The following is a 26497-nucleotide window of genomic DNA, read 5'->3' as shown; positions in this document are numbered from 1 at the left end:
CAGGTTTACTTCCTGGTTGTGCAGCCCTGAATATGTAGTGTTTCCTGTTTACAGATTTTAAAACTGTTTTTCTGAGCTCAAGGAAAAGTTCACAAATATAAAACCTTGATGGATAAAAAAAAACCTTTTGCAGACATCTTTTATCACGGTGGTCCATCTGGAGAAAGTATTTTTGGGGGCTGTAGGTTCACGATCAGCTGCAGTACCACAAGCGGCCACTGGGCAAAATTGGAAGGACATTACCTTCATGGTCGCTGATTTCTTGTTGGAACGAATCGACACCGAGTGACGTCCCGTATATATCCCACCTCTGCAGACCGCGGCGGTGGTTTGGTTAAAGTTTCTTCTCTTGGCATCATTTAAACGTAGCGAGCTCGTCATGTTGGCTTTGATTTAGAAAGCTTCATGCGGACTAATTTAAATCTGGAACTGTCTGATCAGAAGTCTGCAGCTCTAACCAGACGTTACCAGCTGCTGCTGCTCGATATGAAAACACTCCACTCTTCTGAGACCCAGCAGGTCATGAAACAGGATTGTAGACCTCACACACTTCATCAGTCCACCGCAGGACCATCACGTCAACACGGAGGAGTCTTTGAGCGAGCGCGTGACCTTTCTTCTCCTCCTGTAGTATTTAACTCCAGCGAGCTCACACAGGCTGTTTACATTCGGAGGAATAAGAGTCGATTTTGGCCACAGAGTGATTTTTCCAGCAGCACTTCAAACAAGAATGATAATTTTTTTTTTCCCCCTCCTCAAAAACTTCTCAATCCAAACATCTCTTTGAAAACGAGCGTCGATGAATCTTTTAATTCCAGACCGATCGCCTCGTCATTTATCTGGGCGTAAGCTAAACGTCTTCTCTCCCTCCGCTCTCTCCGGTCGGTCGTGCTGGCGTGGGAGTCGCAGGTGTTGAGTGATTTATGGCTTTAATTTGACTCGTTAGATTAAATCATAATATAGAAACAAGCATGAAGAAGTAATTAAGACAACACAGCGAGGTTCTTGTTTCCCCTAGAAACAGAGAAAAAGCTTACTACTCCACTTAACACGTGAACAGTGGACTGTACTGAGGGAGACCTTTAACCCTTTACTTTGAAAGTATTGAGCCTACAAAGTGCACCTCGACATGAATAATCTGGGTGTCCGAGTGGAAGGTGTTGGCCCAGAAAAGCAAAAAGCAGCAACTCGGAGCTGCAGAGGCCGTGTTAGGAGGAGGAGGGTGTTGGAGCCTTTGTGGTGGCAGCTGAGCGAGGCAGACAGTTGAAGGGAACAGGTTGCTGCGTCTGTTAGGGCTCGTCTTGCTGCTCTTGACCTTTAACCTTTTAGCTGTGACAGCTCCTCGGGTTGGGAGATACCAACATGCTTCCCCCCCCCCCTCTCGGATTGGGAGAGCCAGGCCGGGTCAGATGAGATACTGTAAAGTCACTCTTGCGATAAGTTTATTAAGCGAAACCATGTCGACTTATTTAATATCTGCGTTGATATCTACATTCGTCTCATCCGCTTGAATCTCAAGAGAGGAAACAACAGCTCCTCAGTCGGTTCACCTTATTTACCCAAATTAGACTTTGATGTTGGATGTGGAGGATGTGACGATGAATAAAATCCAAAAGCATGACAAGCAAACTTTGTCCTTTAAAGAACAACAGCAGTTTTGTCCCGGCTAGTTTGTCCCAAGCCTTTTTTTGGGGGGGACGGGGCTGAATGCAGTTTACTGACTTCACCTCAGAGGATTTCAGGGTAATTATGTTAAGGATTTAACTTCTTGTTGGCGTCTCTATTCACCAACAGAATCATCTTGTGCTCCCTCTTCAGCTGCCTGGCATGACAGCCAACCTGTGGAGGGCAGAAGTAGAAAGCAAAGTTTTTAAAAAAGTGGCTGCAAAGACCCTGAAGGCTTCATAAGTGTAGTCAAATCTTTTTAGTTATTTGTCTGTTTTAAGTGTGTTTGTTCTCCATATTTCTGACTTTGTCGTGCTGTAGATCCAGAGTCTGCACAGGGTGTTTTATTTTGAAAAATTGACTGGATGCACGTTGCCATTCTGCAGTCTAACTTCCTGTCCGGCTCGATCTGCTCCGTGCAGCTTGACTCGGCTGCCGTCCGCTTCTGTCAAAAATAGATTTGGCGATTCTGGGGCGCTCCTGAAATGTGCCGCGGTGCAGCCGGTGGAAACACGAGCGCTGTCCAGAACTCACGGCGCAGATGGGATAAGAAAGAAGATTAGCATCCTGTTACCAGTAAAAGAAAAAGATGGTGTCAGTTAAAGAGAGGAGAACGATGGATGCTGAGGAGCGCAGAGGAATTAATATTCATGCAAAATGGTAGCTTATGATTACATTTCCAAAGCCGCTTTAGTTTATTAAGAGCAAGAGTTGCAAAAGTTTCCAGTTTATCGTCTCTTGATCGTGACCTGTGACCTCAACACGCCTGTGTTTGCTCCATATTTCATTTAGGTGTTTTGATTTTTGTAGGTGGTCTTCACTTCAGCTTCAAGACGACACGGAAAACACCGAATCATAACGTTTTTGAAGGTGCAGATGTTGGTTTCTTCCACTGAGGACCAGTGGTGTGCACAGACTTTTTGAAGGGCAGGGGCGAAAAGAAGGGCACTTTTGTGTGTTTTGCCAACCAAGAGGGCATTTTAGTGTGCGTTTTGGCTCCAATGAGGGCACTTTAGCATGCTTTTTGGCTCCCAAGAGGGCACTCTCGCATTTTGGCTCCCAGGAGGGCACTTTATCATGCGTTTTGGCTCCCAGGAGGGCACTTTAGCATGCATTTTGGCTGCCAGGAGGGCACTTTAGCACGAATTTTGGCTCCCAAGAGGGCACTCTTGTGTTTTGGCTCCCAAAAGGGCACTTTAGCGAGTGTTTTGGCTCCTAAGAGGGCACTTTAGCATGCATTTTGGCTCCCAAGAGGGCACTCTTGCGTTTTGGCTCCCAAGAGGGCACTTTAGCACGTGTTTTGGCTCCCAGGAGGGCACTTTAGTGCGCGTTTTTCAACAATTGGGCCCCCCCCTTGTGCACATCACTGCTGAGGACACTTTGGGGCAGATAAAAAATATCTAACAGATAAAACCTTCATCGCAGTGTCAAGTTTCTGCCGTCAAAGTGTCGATTAACGAGACGCTGTGTTTTAAACAGCGCTTGTTTCAGGTTCTCAGGTTTGATCTGGATCGTCGTGTACGAGGAGTTTTCTCTTAAAACAAACGTTCATCTTGTGAGCTGTATTATGCCGCGAGATTTGTCAAGAGGGTGACAAAAATGTGGAGAAATTCCTCAATAATGTAGGTCACGCACAAGAGAAGGAGCTCACAGCAGAGCCACACCAGAGAAAAGCTTTGTCATTTTTTTTTAATTTACCCCGTCCTCAGGAGGGAGGCAGATTTGCATAATCAGGTTATTCACTGTCAAACCCTTGAAAGCATATCATGTTTATTCACAAACCTATTAGTCATTTGGTACAGAGACAAAGTACCAAATCAGCTTGTCTCCAACAAAAACCTCCTGAGTTTCTCTTTGTGGCGGCGCATCACTCAGGTAGCGCACCTTTCACACGGAACAAAAGCAACAAACACGCAGCTTTTTTTTCCGCCTGTTTCCACAACTGTTTCTAAGTATTTGCAGCTACACGGATGGAGGTTTATCATCGCCGGAGCAGTGGCTTATACGCTTCGTGTTTCCTTTCAACATAAATACACTTAGCCTCCGGGCAAAGAAGCTGCTTCCTCTCACCGCTCTGTTAACGGAGAGAGAATAGATCTCCTTTCTCTCGGTGTTTGTGCCTCCCCCACCTCTCCTCGGTGCCCGATCCCCCACCACATGTAACCAGCACCACACAGTCTTGGCCAGCGCTCGTCTCAGGAAGAAGCGGAGGTAGGCTCATAGATCCCCTTTTTAGGCTCCGGGCCAACACCCTGTGTTCAACACCGAGGGCCCCCAGGCAGCCGTGCACATGGACCACAAATGTGGATGGCAACCAGCGGGAAAAAAACCTGGAAAAGGGGCAGCGAGATAAGGCTGAGCGCTTGTGTGTGTTGTGGAAGTAATTGTGTCCTCAACGCTGTGACATTTGGATTGTTGTGTTTTAGTGCTGGTGTATATTTTTCCCATCCATTGGCAGATTTCCTGCTCCTGATAGAAGAGGGGGGGTTCATGTTTTCTGGCCTTCCCCCTCTCAGATTTATCCATATAAGTTGCTGCTTCAGGACCAAAAACGAGCCCTCGGAATTTTCTGCCCCTTGTTTAACCCGTTGGGCTCCGGGCACAGACGTGCCTGCGTCCATACATACATACATTAGCTGTGTTGTGTGGAAACTCAGTGACACAACTGTTTAGCAGACTCCTGGCCTCCCGTTTCCCACACCCTCCGGGCCCCCTCGGAGATTTCAAGGTCAGGAAAGGGCAGAGGCTGAGGTTCGTTCCTTGGGAAGCGGAGCCACTGTCGCAAACGTTCACAGACAGCGAATCTCTCCTTTTACAGTCCTCTCCCCGCGGTCGCCTTACTGTATCTCACCAAGTTCGGATATGTGAGGATTTGATTTCCAGTTGCTTTGGACACGGCGTCAGATCGCAGCCGTCAGCGGCGGCCTTCATCAGAGCTAACGGGGAGGGAAGACGCGGCGGTGCAGCCGGCCGGGTCTGACAGCGGAGGAGTCATTTTAAGAGCGGAGTGCAGGGAGTTTGGTCCGTGTGGCACGAGACATTACCGGTGTGTTGACCTCTCCGACAGCTGAGCATGCGAGTGTATAGCGTGTGTGTGTGTGTGTGTGTGTGTGTGTGTGTGTGTGTGTGTGTGTGTGTGTGGGGTGGGGGGGGGGCCCTCGAAGGGTCCAATGGAACAAAAGGTATGTAGACAGCTGCCGTCCCACTGCCAGCAGCTCATGATCCAAATGGAGGATGTACACACACATGTGCAGGAGGGACAGATTGGTGTGCAGCGAGGATCTGACACACTCAGCTAGGCAGCTAGTTACTCCCTCACACACACACACACACACACACACACACACACACACACACACACACACACACACCACATATTTCGTCCATCGTTTTACTCTTTCCGTTGTGTTTGTTTCCCACCGGGCAGACCTTGATTTCACCTCCTTACTGCGTTGATTTAACCTGGAAGTGCTCACTTGACACCCTGCTAACGATTATTGTAATTAATCAGTCGTAGAATTAGTAGAAAGTGATCATCACCAGGTCTCACCACTCGTCTTGATGCCTCGAAATGTTCTTGTTTTAATCCGACCACTTAGAGCTGCGCAGCGCCATCAAATTCTTGATTGATTCCAACTTTATTCAGTATTTATTAAGATATTTCTCGCTCAGATATGAAAGAGATTCTGAGAGCACTGTAGCTTTCACTCCTCTTTCACTTTTAAGAATTTAATTAAAAGGTTTCAGAGATGTGTGGCTAAATTCTGCCTGTGGAGAAATGAAAAGGATATTATTTTTTTTTTTTTATGTTCGTATAACAAATGTTGAAGTGAAAGAAAAGAAAACTAATGACAGCATTCAAGTGCAGTTGACCTTTTGGATTTTACTGGATTTTTCAATTTGAATCATTGAAATCTTTTGAAATCTAAATATTTTTCTTCTTATCAGATAAGAAAAGCTATTAAATGTGTCAACTTGTGTTCTGGGAACTCATTTTGGATGTTTCTTACAATTTTATTTTATCATATACTATATTACTAATTGATTAACTGACAAAAATCTTCATAGTTTAATCTATAATGGCAGTAATTGTTAGTTTGAGCCCTGAAGTATACATGAAAGTGTCGTGTGTAGGTTTGTGGAAGGCTTAGCTGCTCATATTTGGCCCCCTCACATCATTTTAGGCTGTTATAACCATATTTAAGTCTGCAAAATGTTGGAAAAGCCGAAGCAGATGGTAAATAATCAACTTCCAGAAAGTTTAATGGTGAAGCTTTCTGTAAAGGTCCACTTGGGACCAACTAGGTGGACGTACTGGAAGGACATTGGGCTCCTAACCCGGCTTATTTTTTTTTACTTTTTTCAATATAAAATTTGTTGCTTTACCTAATTTAAGGTCATTATTGAATCTAGGTCGTCAAGAAATTACAAAAGTTAGAGCGGATAATCAATAATCAACACCTAGAAGAGAAGTCCAGCACATATTACGTTCATTTAGTTCCGTCGGTGCTCAGATTGGGCTTTGGTTCTGGTTCCCTAAGCTGAGAACTGGAAGTGAAAACCAAACAGAAACGTACAGAAACATGAAGCACCTCACAGACACTGATGAATTGGTGGCAGTTGCTGAAGGCATATTAGGGCAAAGGGTGACCGGGGAGGGGTTTCTGGGTAAGGGAGGTGTTGCTGGTGCTGGTGGTGGTGTTGGCGGGCGGCGGGCGGCGGGGGGGGGGGGGGGGGGGGGGATGACGAGAAGCAGCAACAGCAGAGGAGGAGGAGGGGGGGAGGTGGTGTTGGTGGTGTCCGGTGAGAAGGGTAATTTGGGGCGTCCAGAGCGAGGCGGTCCACCAGCAGTTGTCACTTGAGCAGCAGTCGATGGCACATGTGCTGCTCTGAGTTCGTCTCCGGGACCGTTTCCCCCTCTCAGAACCTTCCACTTGGACTATCTCATGCTTGGGAGCTCTTTTTCAAATTAACTGGCCTCAATCCAAAAAACATCGAGACGTGTTTTTATTTATTTTTTTCTTCTTCTTCTCCTTCTTCTTCTTCTTCTGTGTTTATGTCAGAGCACTTCCAACAGACCGCCTCTTGGCATCTTTAATCTTTGACGGTAAGGACGACAAGTCGAGACGCTTCGGCTCTCTAATGTGTGTGTGTGTGTGTGTGTGTGTATGTGTGTGTGTGTGTGTGTGTGTTCCATCCGATGTAATTGGTTTGAATTGACGCGAACGCCGCTTCGCTTTAAAAACCATAATTACTTTGAGAGAAAATGTCATTTCTGATGGCTGTTTTTAAGTGTTCACATTACTTCTCCTCCGGCTAAAACTCTGACATGCTTGATCCGAGCCGAGAGAGAGAGAGAGAGAGCGCTGAGAGTCGCTCTCACAAAATGTTCTGGTTTCTCTAATCAGTCCAGGAAGCCGATTGGTGGCGGTGGGGCGGCGGCGGGGGGGGGTTGCACTGCTGGTGGCGCCTCCGAGGTAGATAGCGAGGTGACTTCACCGTGTTGGCCTGTTCTCCATCATCAGCCGCCGAGATCTGCTGAGAGGGGGATGGAGGGCGCGGAGGGGGAGGAGGGGTCTGTTGTGAAGATTTACGGCGGGTAGCTTGTGTTGTCACGCAGCTCGTAACGTCACACCTGTTCTTTTTCTTTTCCTGAATTGAAGGCTCAAGCGGCCGTTTAGGTGTCGAGTGAGTTTCATGATCCTCGTGCCCCTTTTACACCTGTTTAAACCCGGCTGCGGGTTCTGAAATGACTCACGAGCTCTAATGCTTTTGGAGGTATGTGTCAGGGCGTTGATATGACCTTGTTTGACTGACTGACACGGCCTTAAAGCTGAACAGACAGACAGTAAATATCAGGAAGTTGTTTATCCACGCTGAGCAGCCTGGAGCTATTGTTTCAGCTGCCTTATCTTTATCTTCTTACGTAAAGAAACGCTGCGTCTGCCTCTGTATCCTCTCCAACAAACCTCAGAAGATCTGTGAAGGATCTCTCTCACAAACCGCACATACGACATGAACGTCGGCTGCTCTGAATTTTGAGCTCCTCTTCTTCTCCCGAGGCGAGTTAATCACTCGGCGTGTTTATAATATCGCTATACGCTTCCTCGTTTGAGCTGCGAGTTTATCGAGCGGCCTTGCCGCCTGCCTTCGTCTGAAACGAGAGTGCGTGGACTCGCGAGGGGGGCTCGGAGCAGCTGCTCCACACTTGTTTTGAAGGGTATCTTGACAACAAAGCTGCCCCTGGCTCCATCTCCTGTGGGCAGATTGAAAGATGCCTCTCTGAGCCGCCGCTAAACGACGACCGCACGTATAAACAATCATGACAGAGTCGGTTTATTCCGTGTCCCTGCGAAAGACCTGTTTTCTTCAGGGAGAGTTAATCTGTTGAAAGGATTGCAGTTCACAGTGTGTTTGTGTGTGTGTGTGTGTGTGTGCCAGACTCTCTGCTGACTGTTTATTATTATTGAGTGCCTTCAGCATACTTGAGCGTGCCCACATTTTATAGCTAATGATGGATAAATCTCACAAATCAGTTTGTGTTGAGCGCTTTAAATAGACGGCAGGTATTACGCCGCCCAGAACAAGAACAGAACCAACAGCAGCAGCAGCAGCATTCCTCCTCCCACTCACCTGCATTCATGAAAATAAACCTGATAGTACTTTGTGATAAGCGGATATATTTAAATGTCGGTCGTCTTTGTCTCGACTGTTTGACGGGTGATGGCGAGGCGCTGGTGCGACGCCCTCTGTCCTCGAGTGTCACGTTGATGTCGTCAGTGTTTTTGTCTAGATGGCATTTTTTCTCTGTCACAAAGCTTTTGTTGTCGCGCCAAAGAAAATGTGAGACGATGGGAGAACCTGTGACGAGGGAGGAAACCTGTAAACATGTCTTAGAAAGCTCTCTTTCTCAAGAGGTGGGCTCCAGAAATATGTGTGTGTGTGTGTGTGTGTGTGACCTGATTGAACAGATAGGCTGTTGTTTGTCTGACGGATCAGATCTTTTCTATAAATGATTGTCATTGTGTGATCAGATAACACCACCACACAGAGGCTGAGCTGTCCCTTCTGCAGCTACTGTTAACTACGAGTCTTTAAAATGTCAGAAAATAGATAAAAGCCGGTGGGAGCATCTTCACACGTCGTGTTTTGTTCCATCAGCGACCCTCAAAACCAGAAAATACTCAGCTGAGAAAGCAGCAGACGAGAATCTGACGCTGATCGGTTTGTTTGGTTCAACTGTTTATTAACGATGATCAGAACTGTAACGTGAAGTTTCAGCTGCGGATCGTTGGACTGACATTGAAGTTATGAGAAGTACTCAGACTAAATGAGTTCATTAGACTCAATCTCATTAAGTCCATTTAATTAATCAGAAGATGATCTCGGTCAGTAGTCGCAGCTCGACACCGCGGCAGGACGAGCAGCTGTCGCCGGGATTGAACCTGTGGCCTTTTACAGGACGGTCTGTCAAAACACGAGACCACACAAGAGCTCCGACAGCCGGGCCGGCGCTGCACGACCACTGTCTGGGTCCAACGGAACAGAATCAGAATCATCAGCAGCGTTTTTGTCTGTTTGCTCTTTTCCCCTCTGGTCCACTGTGAGATCTTTAAATGGAGAGTTCAGGTGATCAATAGAAAGTCCCACATAAAAAGTAAATATAATAAAATATTCTTCAGTTCCACGACTTTAAATATGAGGATCTGCTGTTTTCTCCTGTTTTAAATGATTGTAAATCGAGTTTTCTTTGGGTTTTGTAATGTTGCTTGGACAAAACAAAACATTTAAAAGAAAAATAAATGTTCATTAGTGATTAATCGGCTGATTGTTTTCATAAAAATCCAAAACTTGCAATTTCCCAGAACCCAACATGACGTCTTCTGTCCAACAAACAGTCCAAAACCTGAACAATCTTCATTTACTGTTAGAAAAGCAGCAAATCTTCACATTTAAGAAGCTGGAATCAGAAAACATTTTGACATTTTTGGCTTTAGAAATGATTTTATCAACTCAAATCAATCAGAACTGTTCAGAACTAATTATCTTTTGACTTGCATATTGATTAATCACCTCATCGTGTTAGCTCTGATTTAAAGACGTCATCTTGAGCTCTGAGAACTGTTTCATCAAACGTTATTAACAAATCATCTGATTAATCAAAACTATTAACAGCAGATTGATTTATAATGGAAAGAAACAGCAGCTGCAGCCCTGAAACCAACGACCGCTTTGAAGACATCAACTCACGATAACGATGAATCAAATATGTGATTGATTGATCAGGTTGCAGCACTAATGAGTATCTCCAACACGTCTTCTCTAACAGCACCATGAGACCAGTTCTTTAATTGTTATTTCAGCACTTTAAATCACTTCCTGACCTCCTGCCAACAATAACTCATAAACAGAAAAACTCCCAACTGTAAGTTCTCTGCCTGTCATTGTTCCTCCGCGGCGTTCAGTCCTCTCACGCCTCTCGGGGTTTACGGGCGTGCCTCCGCGTTTTGTTAACCACCTTTCTGGCAGTGATGCAACCTGACAGGTCAAACCGCATAGTCCGCACGCCGCTGTCGTATAGTGACGGCCTCCGAATCAACAGCTCGCCGCAGTCAGAGCGCCGTGTGACCCGCCAGCACGTCCTCTCTGCTCCACATGCTCTCTGAGCTGCTGGACAAAAGGCATCTTTGTGTGTCTGTATGTGCACGTGCGTGGTTGCATTATGGGTATTATCAGGGTATGTCTTCTTTTTTTTTTTGTTGCCGTATTCGCCCCAGAGGCGATGAAGCGCACACAGTAGATCGGTGACAGTCGGGGCGCCCTGTGTTAAACGCGTGGGTGTGTGTTTTTCTTCCTGTTTGTTTATTATGTATGTGTTTTTTAGAGAGTGTGTGTGTGTGTGTGTGTGTGTGTGTGTGTGTGTGTGTGTGCTCGGGGTAGACTGCAGTATTGACAGCGGCCCCGACAACGTGGGCGTGATTCACGAGCCGAGAGGCACAGATCTCTTCGCTGCCCCTCCCATCACCACCACCACCCTCCACCACCACCTCCACCTCAGAAGTGCTGCCCTTGCACTGCATCTCTCTCTCCCCCACCTCTCCAAAGACTCACCCATGATTGGTTAAGAGGAGGAGGGGGGGGGAGGGGGAGGGGGGGATCATATTCCACTGCCAGGGTTGGCAGCGTGCACTCACAGGCACAATCACAGTCACAAGCCGGGCTTCAGATAGAAGGCCAGCAGCTCCCTCCTCCCTCCTCCGTCTCCTCCACTATTTGTCACAATGCCCCCCCCCCCCCCCCCCCCCCCCAATCACTCCACCTGCGGAGGCTCCTGTCACAGAATCCGCCATCGGGTTTTGTTGATATATCGGCGATTGCACGCCGGGCGACCGAAGCCCGAGTGTGGCGGGAGCCGTGTCCAATGGTTGCCCGGGAACATGCAGCAACAGGCTGTAAATATCACACAGCTGGTGCTGGCAGAACACCCTCAAGGTTGGGCCGCAAACCGAGCCCTGCTGGGTCAGATGAGGGAATTCAGTGGCCCAGTTAGACGCCAACACCTCCCCCCCCCTCTTCTTCTTCCCCCTAACAGTCCAACCTCGACCCCATCAGCGGTTCTGCCCGCGCCCCGATGAATAACGAGTCCAACCCCCCCCCCCCCCCACCCCACCACCTCCTCCTCAAACCTGATTCATGCTTACAGCGTATCTTGATGCTGTTGAGCTGCGTATGAACCTTGGCATTAATGCCTTCATGATGACTGTGACTCATACGTGCAGATATTTGCAGCTTAAAGGGGCACTCCAGATATTTGGTGTTGCACTTTCACAAAGTCAGAGGGGAGGGGGGCTCGGACGAGAGCGGCTGGAATGGAGGCAGCAGGTCGTGTTTGTTGGGAGCGTGTTTAGTCAAGACGACGATCCTGGAAACGAAGAGGAGATTTCACAACTCTGGAAAATCATCACAGTGTCAGATTCTTTGTCTTTTGTCACTTGATCCGACTGACTGCAGCTCAAAGCGTTGTTGTGTTACGCCCTCTCAGTCTGGAGACGAGCCAACATATTTCAAGCTCTACATCCCTCGACATGTTTTCTCTTCAACCCCGAGAGCTTCCACCAATGATTTATGAATCTTTTATTTAATATTCGTCAAGTATTTAATTAATAAGCAACTACTTTATAACGTGTCTCTTGTGATTTGTGGTTTTAGTGTCTCGGCAACCGAACACAAACAAAACTCTACCGGCTTTAAGACAAAGTCAGTTCAACAGCAGGTAACCAGGACAAACCTTCTGCAGAGGACAGATTCATCACATCAGAGCTGCAGAAATGAGTCGAATGATAAATTAGTTGTCACCTGGTAAATTCATCCCCATCTGTTTTGATCATCGATCGTTCAGTTCGGACGATTGCAGCTTCTTAAATGTGAATATTTTCAGGTTTCTGTTCCTCCTCAGTGTCGGTGAACTGGATATCTTTTAAGTTGTGGACAAAAAAGAGGAAATTTGAGCGCTTTATTGTTGTTTTGAACCATCTTTTGACATTTTATCGACCAAACAACGGACCGGTTAATCAAGAAAGTAAGGAAGTTTTTTCATTTATTAGAAATCAAGCGATTGTTGAACGTTTCTACTTTTTATTTGCGGCACATTCAAGGAGAAAATACAACCAGCAGTCACCTTAATATGTTTTTTTCTCAATTGATCACCAACAAAACGTAAAAAGTCTTTTAAAAATGTTGCCTGAGGTGATGAAAGTAGTTTTGTGTTTGTCTGACCAACGTCCCAAAAAACTGAATCCCAAAAGAATGTTTTTGTTCCATGGAAGAGGATCTATGAGATTACCAGTTACAGGAGCGTGCGTACGTCGTGTCGATCAGTCGTCCCGACGCCTCGGCTCGCGACTCAAACACAAACACCTGCTGACGTGAGTTCACGCGGCTCCCAGTTGTGTGGAACATCTGATGGCATCATTTGTCATCTCGTGTTCCGTCCGTCACGTCAGTGCCGGTCTCGGTGAACGTTGAGTGATGAATGAATATTGGTGAGATATTGATCCACCCGGACTTCAGACTGAGGGGCAGATCAGTCATGTTGATAGCCTCGCTGCAGAGGTCACCACTCGTGGAGGCGGGTCGTGGTGAAACCTGAAGCCCTCTGACGTCCTCTGCAGATCCTGACGTGACCTTCACACTGATCCCAGTGTTTTTATTTTGCAACACGACTTGTAAAAGACATCGTGAAATAAAACCTCTGCTATTAGTTGGACGCTTTTACCCAGCATGCCTCAGAGTAACATGTCTATTATTAGATGTCGGTTCAATAACAGAAAAGATAGCTTGGATTCCTCTTCTTTAAAGGAACAGTTCACCCAATAATGTAAACGTAGGTATCCGCTTTTCTTTGGACGAGCTGTTGGGAGCCATTTTTAGTTGTCTTTGGTTGGTTTTTAGGTTTTTAAAACAAGTCCTTAGATATGTCAGTTGTTTAGAAGGAATGTTTCGTGGTCTACGAACCGTCAGCATGAGGAGGATGAGTGGCTTTACATGTTTGACGAACTGCTCCTTTAAGCTCCTCTTCAAGACTTTTACATTTAATATTTATTCACGTACATGGTTTGTAATCTCTTTGTGGACTGTGTGCATTTTCCACAGTTGTACATGAACTCAGATATGTGAGCGTTTATTGGCAGAGGCCCAAAAAAAAGAAAAATCGATATTTTTCTCAGTTTTCGGGTCATTTTTAAGCGCTGGCGAAGATCCAAATGCCCCTGAAAATGCCAACTGCCACACCAGCATCAGTAAACAGCGGCCCGGTGGTTCAGAGGACGGCTGTCAGGAGGATTTCTTTTTCACTTTAAAAGCAGCTTGAGTGGTAATTTTGTTCTTTTGCTTCGGGGTCAGTGTCGAATGTCCGAGTGCGACATTATCAACAACACTTACGGGGTTTGATTCTTCACAAATAACAGTTTATTGCTGCAGTTATTTCCTCTGACGGACGCGCTCACGGACGGTGTGATTTACAAGTTGTTGTCAGTGAAATCTTCACATCGGTCGCCACAGTTCCCACGACATCTGCAGCGTTCTCCCCCCACGCTACATCCGTTAAACCAACGGCGTGGCTCGGCGTGGACGCTGCACCGGGGAGGGGGCGGGGTCTGCTGTGGTCAGCCGAGGCAGATGTTGGGTCTTGAGTGGGGAAAAGTGATGGATTTCTCAGCAGTCGTCTGGCATCGCTCCAGCAGCTGAGAATCATCTCACCGCCCCCTCACCCTCAACCAGCAGCCCCCATAATGCCGAGTGTTATCTCCCTGCTCCAGGCTGCCCTGCTGCCACTTAACACACCAGGGCAGCTAAGGATGGACATGCAAGAAGACACACACACACACACACAAGCACACAAAACAGATAACACACGCCGAGGCCTGACCAATATATTGATGCCTCAATGTTGCATTAGAGTCTTTATCGTGTGGGCGCGCTGATAATGCTGCTGGAGATGATTTTTTAGCCCGATGACTGACTTCCTGTCCCAGAATGAGAGGATTTTCAAACTGTGAAGGAAGGAGAGAGAGAGAGAGAAGGAAGGAAAGAGAGAGAGAGAGAGAGCATGCTGCTGCTGGTGGTCATAACTCTGAACACCCACGTCCACGAATCTGCTGAGGTGTCATAGGAGAGAGTCGTCTTTTTATAACCACAGAACCTGCCTTAGAAACACAACGTTTTTAGGTTTTCATCCGCGTCAGAGTGAAACAGTGATAATTGTTTGTACATCTATGTGTTTATCTCAAACAGGAAGTGCTAACAGTTAATTCTGCTGGCTTTTAATGGTGATAAATTGGACTCAAGATGGGGGACAATGTAATTATTTGCTTAATAAACAAATAGAGCTGCGTATCACCAGATTTCCAGACTCGAAACTCTGAGAGAACTGATGTTGTAAGTTGTACAAGGAATCCTCTAAACTGGAGCCTTATCAGAATCATTAAATGTTAAATATTTCGGGGGATCGTGGTTAAAATCTGAGGAATTAATGGGATATTGTTTTGATTTCTGCCTTTTTATGCGTCAAAGTATTGGTAAAGAAACAAGAGAGTTATGACAGATGTCTGCCGATGTCAGAAAAACAAGAAAATGTAACATTTTAAACAAAATTGTGGACCAAAGTTGTCAAGAAACTCCTGCACACATCACATCAGGCCTGATGAAGGTTTAGTACAGAAACATTGCAAATAAATATATTTACATGCATCTTCAGGTCTACTCATCCCCAGATTTCTACTGGTGTTAACAGGGTGCACTTGAATGCATCGTTTTAAATCACAAGACTGTTTTGATACAAACATGTAGAGAGTTAGAGATGTAAATGTGCCGTGACACACACAGGTGAATGTATTTATTGAGAATCAGTCTGAGGATTTCATGAATCTGTATCAGATCATTCAAATTCACATCGCTTTCTTTTAACCCGGCTCTATAAATAAACCTCGAAAAACATATTTTTAATTTGAGTCTATTTCAGGTTTCGTTCTGCTCCAATTATTTTCTCGTGTCTGACCCAAATATTGTTACTGTATCAGGCCGGCCACACACACACACACACACACACACACACACACACACACACACACACAGCTGCATCGTCATCTCATTACATCACATCCTTCCTTTTCTTTTTCTTAAAAAAACAAGCCAGCACGACGTCGTGGAGACTCAAATCACGTCCGACCCGAGCACACCCGTCTCCTGCTGCATTCTGTGGCATATAAGTGGTTTATTTTCTGTGTCATGACTCAGTCACGAGCCCGGCGCTGCCTCCCCGCGGGGCTCTGACACATTCAGCCTGTGGCACAAACAAGGGTGGCGATGTATCAGTAATATCCAGGGCAGCGTTCGCCTGGAGGACGGAGCGGCAGGTTGTCAGGAGGAAGGTCACCAGTTCACAAACCTCGGCCCCGGCTGGGAAAAGTCTGGGTGACGTGCCCTTTAAGTAAGTCACTTAACCCCTGATGGCCCAGAGGGAGGCGTCTTACTGTCCTGCTGCAGGAGACTGGTTGAACTGGGAAGAATCAGCTGGAACGCTGCATCAATAAATCACGACGCTGCTGTAAAAAGAACATCCCGATGTCAAATTTCTCCTCCTGAATAAAATGTCAAAATCAGAATATAGCCCTCGCAGCTTGTGGCTTCTTCCGCCCACGTCGTTGGAATGGGAGCTTAGCGGCCGCAGCAACAGATGTCAGGGATAATGATGCAATGCAACATTTTCTAACTGTTCTTTTATGGACTAATCTTTGTCGCGGGCTGCTCCGAGGCTGCGACCTGATGCGCCCTCCGTGAAGCTGAGCGGACACATTCGTACAGCGTCTGGGTTTATGTTTCGAAGCTAAGACACTTTTTCTTCGTTGCCCAGATTGTGTTTTTTGCCGCTTACGGCTGCAACTTACCGATATCTTCGTTGATTGTTCTGCCAATTGTCATGCATCTTCTCTGCACGTCGCCAGAGGCAAACAATGATATTGATCAGCTTCCCGAAAGCCCGAGGTGACGTCCTCATGTGTCTTGTTTTGTCCACAATACCAAAGATATTGAGTTTAGCGTCAGAACTCAATATCATTTTTATTTTAGAAGGTGGAATCAGAGAATCATGACTTCTTTTCCTTTTAAAAAAACTGCTTAAATGATTATTAAAACCGGTGGTGATTGATTTAATAGTTGACTGATAATCGATTAGTTGTTGCAGATATTATAAAATCAGAAAGAAGAAGAAAGAAGCTTTACTGAAGGGAAGAAACAGAAAATATTCACATTTAAAAAGCTCGAATCAGAGAGTTCGGACTTGTTTCTAAAGAAATATTGCCGGTTAATCTTTGCAGCTCTTGTAGGAATAATCTATCTTTTACAGAACTTTGTCAATCACCGCTTATTTTTTCAATACCTTGATATTAATGTGCATGAAAACATCTCACATCAGAGAGCAAAGATGCACCATGGAGTTTTACTGAGAACGAGTTAGCCGGTTTATCCTCAGAGATGATAAAATTTTCATCAATTCTCGACCGCTGTAATATTCCAGCATCTGTACTGGAGGAACTGAAGGCCTGTATTCCATTCAGCAGCTGCGCTTGAAACCCTTTTGTGCAGTTTCCTCAAAAGCTTTGAGTTTCTTTACTCCAGTGTGCCGCTTTTATGTCCAAATTCCCCGAGTCCTTCTGTTATAAAATGTAAAAAGAAAGAGCTCGTCATTGGTCCCTCGTGAAATAAACCATTTAAACTCGCCAAGGCGTTCCCCAGGGCTCTAATCTGGGTCTGCTGTAGATTCCTAATTATCAGCGTTAATCTTCTTCATTGTCCGGAGCCTCTCTGTCGCTGCCGCCTGCTCAGCCAGGCAGCAGACACACTCCAGGCCCTCCGCTTCCCATGTGTGAGCCCAGATTCTGCCTGACATCAGACATGGGAAGCGAGCTCCGGCAGCATGAAGGGTAAAAAGGTCGAGACTTGACCACCCCGGGCAGATAAAGCAGCCTTTTCATGTGTGATCAGCCCACAGCCTGGAGACAAATCCCTCCGTGCGCTGCCTTTGAACTTCAGCTGCAGCCAGTTTCAACCCCCACCGACACTCGCTCGGCGGCTCGCGAAGGCTGCGAGACACTCGGAGCGCACACCTCTTTATTATTAAGCTAAACGATGTTAGCAGCACCTCTCCTCTGTGTAATTTGAAGCTGAATGAAAAGAGAGTGATTGTGCAACATATTAGGAAACACCTACTCTTTTCAAGAGTACACTAATGAGGTGATCCAGGTAGAATTCATTACACTTCATCCCGGTCGCTCTTATTGAATCAGAGGGGAAGGAGATGAAGCACGTGGATATTTAAAACACGATTGTGCTGTTGGAACTAGAATATTAGGAAATTGTTGCCAGTAGTTTGTACATTCAGTTCCCAGCAGCTCGACTGCAGAGTCTCTGTGCAGAAACCGGCTCTGGCAGCCTCCAGTTCTTCATCAAGCCTCTTTTACAAAACAATTATGACACTCATTACACCCTCTTTCTTCAAAACCTCCCCCCCCCCCCCCCCTCCCCCAATCTCTCCCATCAGTGCATAATTCATGCGCAACTCATCGCCAAAGCAAAGCCAATTGCATCCACTCTTAAACGAGCGTGCTGTGCGGCGCCCACAGCAGCACAAAGGGAAGCGTCAGTCTCATGACGGACCGCTCCGCACGCTTTTGTTTCATGAGAATGGATGTAAATAGAGGGTGTTTCTCCTCCTGCAGCTCTCACAGGTACGGGGGGAATGCAAACAATGCTGGAGAGCTGGTGTGGCGTCTCTACGAGCGGCTTTCCAGATGCTTCAGCTCTGAAACGCTGCCACTTGGCTGCCGCACACACACACACACACACACACACACACACACACACACACGAGCCTGTATGTATATATAGAGCGCTATTTTTAAAGCTGATCCACAAATAGTAGAAACGGGGCCTAAAACGGTCCTCGCCTCTGTTGCCATTCCTGGGCTGCTGCTGCCGCCTTCTCATTCATTCATGAGTTTGCATGAATCTGCACAAACACTCCGGGCTTCCTCTCTTCCTCTCTTTCTCTTCCTCTTTCTCTCTCTCTCTGCTCTGCCCTTTGGAAACCTCAAATGTATAATGTCCACATCCTCCTCTGTGTATTTGATCAGAACACTCCTTATTTCATGGTTAGTTAGATGCACAGCGGCATTAGACACACAGTTTTCTACACTCATCTTTTCTCTTTGTCGCGTGAAATTAGGTCAGTGTTCAGCTCAGGTAACAGGGCATGATGTTATTACTGGACTCTGAACGACGGCGGGGTCGGCTCGGCGTTAAATGCCGAGTGTCGTCAGCGGGAATCTGCTCGCTCGTTCCTGCTTCGCGGAATATATCCTGAGAGTCTGGAAAATCAGAATATGTGACGCAAAAGTGTGCAGGAAGTGTCGTCGTCCTCGAAACATTTCTGGAGCAGAATCGCAGCATTCTCCTGAATTCTGCTTGTTTAAAAGGTAAAACTCTCTCCACACAAGCCCAGAGGTCAGATTTTGATTTTAAAAAGACGTATTTACATCCTCGAGGGGCGGTTCGGGCTTGTGCACCCTATTCAGGCACACTTTTAGCTTAGCAGCTACACTGATGATTACAGCTTCCTGCTTTCCTTCTTTGATTTCAGCTTAATAATCAATTTGAGATCTTGGTGCTTCTTGAGGCTGTGATTTAGCCTATTTTCCGTTTGGTTTCTGTTGTTCCCGTTTAAAACAAGTCCCGGGCTGCTTCATGTCTTTATGAGAAGGAGTGATAAAGCCTGAGTTTTAGAATAACGTGCCGCTCAGTGTAGACGAGGTTCCTCCCGTCGTATCGCTCTGCCACTCGGTAACGTTAAACGCAGAGTAAAGTCTGTTTCCTGTCGTGAAATTATCACGGAGCCGGACGACGTCTGCAGAAACAGAAACAGCGTCCACAGACTCGGTGACGCGTCTCTGCTCTGCCTTCGATTGGGGAATCACATTCGGCGTGTCAGGCGGCCCCGACCGGGCAGCAGGCCGCCGCGGGCGACCAGCAGATCAGTGATGTGGCGGTGATGCCTCTAATGAAGCTGACACAGCACAGCCTCCCTCCTCGCGGGCCCCTGAGGGCCTCCTGCTCCTGCCCCCCCCCCCCCCCCCACGCCTTCATGTTTCAGCCCAATGTGCTTCTGATTTGATGGCGCCTCAGATGCTCTGCTGCATCATTTATTCTCTTGTTGGATATCAGGGGTGAAGGCAAATACTGTGTTTGTAGTAGCTAAAGTGGGTCACGGTATGCAAACAAAGCCTCTCTCGCCCTCCGCGGTCTCTCCCTCCGTCTCTGATGAATGCCTGTGTTGTTTTTCAGGAGCTGCCCAGCTGAGGTGAAGGGGAGGGCAGAGGACCCGGTTCAGCCTGAGCGTGGATGACCTGCCCCCAGAAACAGGACCATGATCTGAAGAAGGCCGTCGCACACCGAGCCCCGTTCTTCCTCTCCTCCTTCTCCCTGTCTTTTTTCTTTTCTTTTCTTCTTTTTTTTTTTTTAAACTGACGGTGTGACAGCCGCGGACGAGCCGCAGAGAGCCGACTGTTTCGGGGAGGAGATAAACACGACGACAGCCATCCGTGACCTCTGACGTTGCCACTCCCCCCTCGTCCCTCCCGCCGCAACACCGGAAACATGGGGAGGAAAAAGATTCAGATCCAGCGGATCACCGACGAACGCAACAGACAGGTGAGCGCCGACGATACCTGAACGTGTTTTAACTTCCTCACTCGAGTTAGCAGCTGCGACTGTGACGAGCAGCATGATTACAGCTTCAATTACACAGACAGGAATGAATTCATGAAAAGAAGTAATGAAGGCAAACCCCCCATCCTTCCTTCCTGCCTTTGTTGCTTCTTTCCTTCCTTCCTGCCTTTGTTGCTTCTTTCCTTCCTTCCTGTCTTTCTTCCTTCTGTCCTTCCATCCTTCCTTCCTGTCCTCCTTGCTTCTTTCTTTCCTTCCTTCCTGTCTTTCTTCCTTCTGGCCTTCCTTCCTTCCTTCCTGCCCTCCTTCACTCGCTCCTGCCCGTGTTACTTCTTTCCTTCCTTCCTTGATTCCTTCCCTCTATCTTTCCTTCCTTCCTTACTTCCATCCTTCCTTCCTGTCCTCCTTGCTTCTTTCTTTCCTTCCTTCCTGTCTTTCTTCCTTCTGTCCTTCCTTCCTTCCTTCCTGCCCTCCTTCACTTGCTCCTGCCCATGTTACTTCTTTCCTTCCTTCCTTGATTCCTTCCTTCCTGTCTTTCTTCCTTCTGGCCTTCCTTCCTTCCTTCCTGCCCTCCTTTGTTCATTCCTGCCCATGTTACTTCTTTCCTTCCTTCCTTGATTCCTTCCCTCTATCTTTCCTTCTTTCCTTCCTTCCTTGATTCCTTCCTTCCTGTCTTTCCTTCCTTCCTTTCTTTCTGCCTTCCTTTGTTCATTCCTACCCGTCTTACTTCTTTACTTCCTTCCTTGATTCCTTCCTTCCTGTCTTTCCTTCCTTCCTGTCTTGCTTCCTTGTGTCCTTCCTTCCTTTCTTCCTGCCCTCCTTTGTTCATTCCTGCCCATGTTACTTCTTTCCTTCCTTCCTTGATTCCTTCCCTCTATCTTTCCTTCTTTCCTTCCTTCCTTCCTTCCTTCCTTCCTTCCTTCCTTCCTTCCTGTCTTTCCTTCCTTTCTGCCTTCCTTTGTTCCTTCCTGCCCGTCTTCCTTCCTTCCTTCCTTCCTTCCTGTCTTCCTTCCTTCCTTCCTTCCAGCCTTCTCTCCCTCACAGTTTGCAGCACACAGTTTCTCAGTTAATCTGTCACGACTGAGTCGGCCGTCGAGCTCGAAGTGACGTCGTTATCCGAGAAGATCTCGATCTCTCGAAACGTCTGAATTGCTCGAACTCCCTAAAAACTGAAATATTCCTTCTCATCTGCTCAGATCTGAGAAAAAGATAATTTCCACTCCTCCACAAACTGAATTCCATTGTGGTGACAGAGAAACTGTAGCTGCGATAACAGATTCCCTCGGGGAGCTGTGGAGTTTTCTCATGTCCCATGTAGCATGAACAACGTCGTGGCTGTTCTCCTACCAGCGGCACCACGGAACAAACATAATAGCGTCGTGTTTTATGAGGCTCACATGACTTCATGGAGCTATCATGGGGTTTCTCCTCCTCCTCCTCCTCCTCCTCCTCGTTCTTCCTCCCTACAATGAAAGAGAGCAAGAAAAAGTCTGATATCCCCCCTAAAAACAGCCTCAGTCCCTCTGGTTACATCAGCAGCATTGTCAGAGAGGATGAAAGGGTAAATGATCCATCTAAAATGAGTCAACTGGTAAATGGGCTTCGCTCCATTGAGCAGATTGAGTAATGGATTTGACGTGCCCACCTTCAAAAGCAGAGCGAGAGGAAAAACAAGACGGAGCGAGGCAGAGTGGAGAGAAACAAGGTGCCGGGCTGAATAAGACCCGAGCCGCGTCCAGAGCGAGCTCGGCCCGAGGCGTTCTGGAAAAATCATCCTCAGTTTTCTCCTCATCAATCTGAGCGGGTCGCATTTCCATAAAGGAGAACAAGCGGCGCCTGCAGGGGGTCAGCGGAGAACGATGGCTTGTTATTCATCAGTGCACAATTGGACATAAAGCAGCAGCAGGAGGAGGAGGAGGAGGAGGAGGAGGAGGAGGAGGAGGAGGAGGTGGTTAATGGAGCCGGCACTCGTATCAGGTGTCGAACAGTTCGTCAATAAGGTGATGCACTCTGCGGTAAAACACGGCCATCATTTCGGGATCAAATATTACTCATTGACCGCCGTCAGGTGATTAACAAGCACGCAAATGGTTTTCTCGATCACTGCGGCAAAAAAAGAAAAAGCAGTCGGGGAGTTAATGAAGCAGATAAACTGCAGCGAGCGTTCACGTCTCCGTGTTGTTTCTCATCCAGCTCCAGTTAAAAACAGAGAAACAGGATTCAGTTCTTCTCAGAGCGAAGTGGAACCGAGTATTAACACGCTCGCTCCGTGTCGATGCGGCTAATGAACAGCGGGCCCTCTTCTGAAAAGGATTTTGTTTTTGGGAGTACGCGGAGCCCGTCACCCTCCTACGTGTTGATTCAGAAGATGCTGCCATAAGCTCCCTGCAAAAACAAACAGCGTTCAGAGTGTGGGCCCCCGACTGGAAACGTGACAGCATCTCAAACACCACGTTCCTCTGACGGAGACAAAGACGGCACGGCGAAGAAAAACAGAGAATTTGACTGAGCTAATTTTTTGGATCGTTGTGTGTGTGTGTGTTAGTCACATCGGATGATAAATGGGTTGACTCTTCATTGACACCGTGACCCTGCAGGCTGGAAGAGGTGAGAGGAAACATGTTTTGGTGCCAAGAAGAAGCTGAAGAGGCCTCATCGATATTTTTTTGGGGTCTGTAAAATGTCACCACGATTACCCAGAGACGGTGTGACGTCTTCAGACAGCTCACATGGTCGAGCAAGCAGCCAAAATCTCTTAATTTACTCTCTAACGACAAAGAAAAGAACCAAATCCTCACGTTTAAAAAAGCCAGTGTTTGATATGTTTGCTTATACAGATGTAACAGTGATACAAACAGTGTTACAGCAGTGCAGAAGTGTGAAAATATCTGGTTCAAAGATACGAAGCTGTGTGCATAAAAACTTCAAGAGCAAAGTCGAAAAACATCGAATCAAACAGCTCGACGTCGTGTTTTTGCTCCGCTGACGCTCCCTGAAGTTAAAGTTTTACACCCCAGAAACCCAAATTTACATTTAGAGGTTTAAATCGGTTCAGTTTTGGATGATTTCAGGGCGTGAGGGCTCGTCGTGATGCTCACATGAAACATGTTCTCCACCTGAGCGAGCGGCGCTGACTGCATCCTCGACAGAAACACTGAGAACTCAGAGGGACGGTTCGGTGTTCGCCACGATACCCACGAGCCTCGGCTGCCATTGTTGAACCACTCGGAGTCGGAGGTGTTCAGTCACTGCTGCTGCTGAATGAGTCCAGAACCGACCCGGAGTCTGAATGATTGAAGTCGAGCTGCAGCTACGCAATAAGTCAAGTTTCTTCATTTACAGCCACACATGAGAGAGGATCTGCGTATCTGAAGTTTGTGCAACTTATTTCTCATCGTTGAAGCTCCAACGTGAACTGATTCTAGCAGCTGATTGTGTTTACGAGTCATATTTTACATCCACAAGAGTTTAGAACATGTTTTTGTTCTGATGATTCAGCTTCATGACGGGACTTCACTTCTGAAAACCTGAAATAACCTCAAATGAGCAGATTTAACAAGCAGAATTTAAAAAGACATCATAGAAGCAGAGTTCACGCCTCGATTTCTCAAGTTGAAGAGCGAGTTTTTCTACCTCTTCTTCGCCGCTAATTCCTTCGGATTGATCCCACGAAGCCGCGCGGTGACGATCGGTATCTGGTTCTGAATGATCCGACCCGAGACAGCGAGCGAGCGAACCAAAGAGAGAGAGAGAGAGAGAGTTTTTAGCTACAGGAAACAGCGAGAGGAGGTTGCGGTTGTCAGTGGTGGTTTTCCTCATCCATCTGCCACACAACCACAACCTCGCCAAGACGCACACACACACACACACACACACACACACACACACACACACACACACACACACACACACACACTGATGAAACCACTCGCCCCCTTTCCTTCTTTTATTTCTCTCTCTCCTCACCGAGGATGTCTTATTCTTCAGTTGCCATTGGTTACCTGGCAATTCTGTTTCTTAATGTCAATTACCTCCAGCGTGTTTATCCTTTGTGGCGAACATCAGGATCGAGACCCGAAGCCGCTTCCCCGCCGCCCACTTTCCTCTGAGAAAACAAGAAGAGAGACGAGACGGAGGGAGGGGGGGAGGGAGGAGGGAGGTTTTTTGAGGATGTTTGCTGTCGTTGTTGTTTGTTTGCCGCGCCGCTGGATGACCTTATAATTTGTTAGCCGAGCGGTTTGTTGGTGTTTGCAGACGCTTGTCTCTTCATCACCAGCCACTCATGTCATCCTGCACAGCTGTAATTTCCTCCCTTTTCCAACATCGCCACATAACTTATCTGCTCGCTGTGTGTGTGTGTGTGTGTGTGTGTGTGTGTGTGTGTGTGTGTGTGAGGGAGGGAAGGAAGGAGGGAGGAGGAGGGGGGAGGTATGTAGATAGACAGTGAGATAAAGATGAAGAGGAGGTGGGGTTAGAGAGAGAGAGTGAGAGAGAGTGAGAGAGAGAGGGAGGTAAGATGATGGTAGCAGTGTGTGATGAGGTGAGAAATGGGGGGCGGGAGGGGAGGCAAGAGGGGAGTCGGTTGCCCATGGATACGACCCCGATATAATTTGATTTGTGGCAGCAGGAAGCAATGAGTGAGCGAGTGCGAGAGGAGGGAGGGAGGGAGGGGGGAGGATGTGGAAAGGAAAAAAAAAGCGAGAGAGAAAGAAGAGAGGAAGAGAAAAACGAGGGCGAGAAAATAAAGAGGCGAGGGAGAAAGGAAGAGAGAAGGTGGGACGAGAGAGGCTTAAAAAAAACATGTCGGGCGCCGAAAGGAAAGACGAGAGAGATGGAGAGATTGAAGGTCTCATCCTCGACGTCGCTATCTTATCTCCACCTCTCTATCTGTTCCTCTCTCCCTCCCTCGTTATTCAATTCATTTCAATTACTTTCAGTTCGACAAATACAGTCGGCGTCTCAGTGCAGGTGAACCAGGAGGAGCGACGACCAGCGATAAAATGCAAATATCGAGTTTTAAAATTCTGGATTTTCATGTTGCTGATGTGTTTGAGTCAAAGGTTTTTCACAGAGATCTCTGTTTATCACTCCATAAATCAGGAAAAGGAATAAAATGTTCTGTAAATCCGGCTGTGAGTGACGTCGGACTGAATCTAGAGAGTTTGATGGATGTTAAAGAGGCGAAAGAGAGAGAGAGAGAAACTAACTTTTTAGTTTTTTAGACAAAAAAATGGCGACTAGGGTGAAAAAATTCTCCAAAATGTAATTAAAACTTTGCAGAATTAGCTGTTAGCACTTCCTGTTAGCAGTGAACCTGTGGATGTTCAGACAACTATCACTGGATCACTGTGATACTGAAGAAAACTTAAAAACGTGACTTTTCTAAGGCAAGTTCTGCACATGTGAGGAGAGACTTTTTTGAGGGTTTCTAAGTGGATTCATGGAGTCCTCCTCTCCTCCTCCTGATGATATAAAGTCCTCCTCTCCTCCTCCTGATGATATAAAGTCCTCCTCTCCTCCTGATGGTATAAAGTCCTCCTCTCCTCCTCCTGATGATATAAAGTCCTCCTCTCCTCCTGATGATATAAAGTCCTCCTCTCCTCCTCCTGATGATATAAAGTCCTCCTCTCCTCCTGATGATATAAGTCCTCCTCTCCTCCTCCTGATGATATAAAGTCCTCCTCTCCTCCTCCTGATGATATAAAGTCCTCCTCTCCTCCTCCTGATGGTATAAAGTCCTCCTCTCTCCTCCTGATGATATAAAGTCCTCCTCTCCTCCTCCTGATGATATAAAGTCCTCCTCTCCTCCTCCTGATGGTATAAAGTCCTCCTCTCCTCCTCCTGATGATATAAAGTCCTCCTCTCCTCCTCCTGATGATATAAAGTCCTCCTCTCCTCCTGATGATATAAAGTCCTCCTCTCCTCCTGATGATATAAAGTCCTCCTCTCCTCCTCCTGATGATATAAAGTCCTCCTTCTCCTCCTGATGATATAAAGTCCTCCTCTCCTCCTCCTGATGATATAAGTCCTCCTCTCCTCCTCCTGATGATATAAAGTCCTCCTCTCCTCCCTGATGATATAAAGTCCTCCTCTCCTCCTCCTGATGATATAAAGTCCTCCTCTCCTCCTCCTGATGATATAAAGTCCTCTCTCCTCCTCCTGATGATATAAAGTCCTCCTCCTCCTCCTGATGATATAAAGTCCTCCTCTCCTCCTCCTGATGATATAAAGTCCTCCTCTCCTCCTCCTGATGATATAAAGTCCTCCCTCTCCTCCTGATGATATAAAGTCCTCCTCTCTCCTCCTGATGATATAAAGTCCTCCTCTCCTCCTCCTGATGATATAAAGTCCTCCTCTCCTCCTCCTGATGATATAAAGTCCTCCTCTCCTCCTCCTGATGATATAAAGTCCTCCTCTCCTCCTCCTGATGATATAAAGTCCTCCTCTCCTCCTCCTGATGATATAAAGTCCTCCTCTCCTCCTCCTGATGATATAAAGTCCTCCTCTCCTCCTCCTGATGATATAAAGTCCTCCTCTCCTCCTGATGATATAAAGT

At 46.9% G+C, this 26497-nt stretch overlaps 1 protein-coding gene across 12 annotated transcripts in view; it reads left to right on the top strand.

The window, feature by feature from the left end:
- Positions 1 to 26497, top strand: part of mef2d (myocyte enhancer factor 2d) — a 112965-nt gene that overhangs the window by 19972 nt on the left and 66496 nt on the right. For 10 of the 12 annotated variants that reach the window (XM_030395230.1, XM_030395229.1, XM_030395227.1 and 7 more), the window contains exon 2: positions 19561 to 19926. In XM_030395230.1, coding sequence (XP_030251090.1) covers positions 19873 to 19926 — 54 coding nt within the window. In that variant the 5' untranslated portion in view covers positions 19561 to 19872. Of the gene's footprint in view, positions 1 to 4069; positions 4712 to 6461; positions 6773 to 19560; positions 19927 to 26497 lie in introns of those variants that run through there. The other 2 variants (XM_030395225.1, XM_030395224.1) reach the window with 2 other exon arrangements.

This window comes from Sparus aurata, chromosome 17 (genome assembly GCF_900880675.1).
Source record: "Sparus aurata chromosome 17, fSpaAur1.1, whole genome shotgun sequence".
NCBI lineage: Eukaryota > Metazoa > Chordata > Actinopteri > Spariformes > Sparidae > Sparus > Sparus aurata.
Note: the sequence above shows the minus strand (reverse complement) of the source record. Positions and strands in the feature narration are given on the sequence as shown.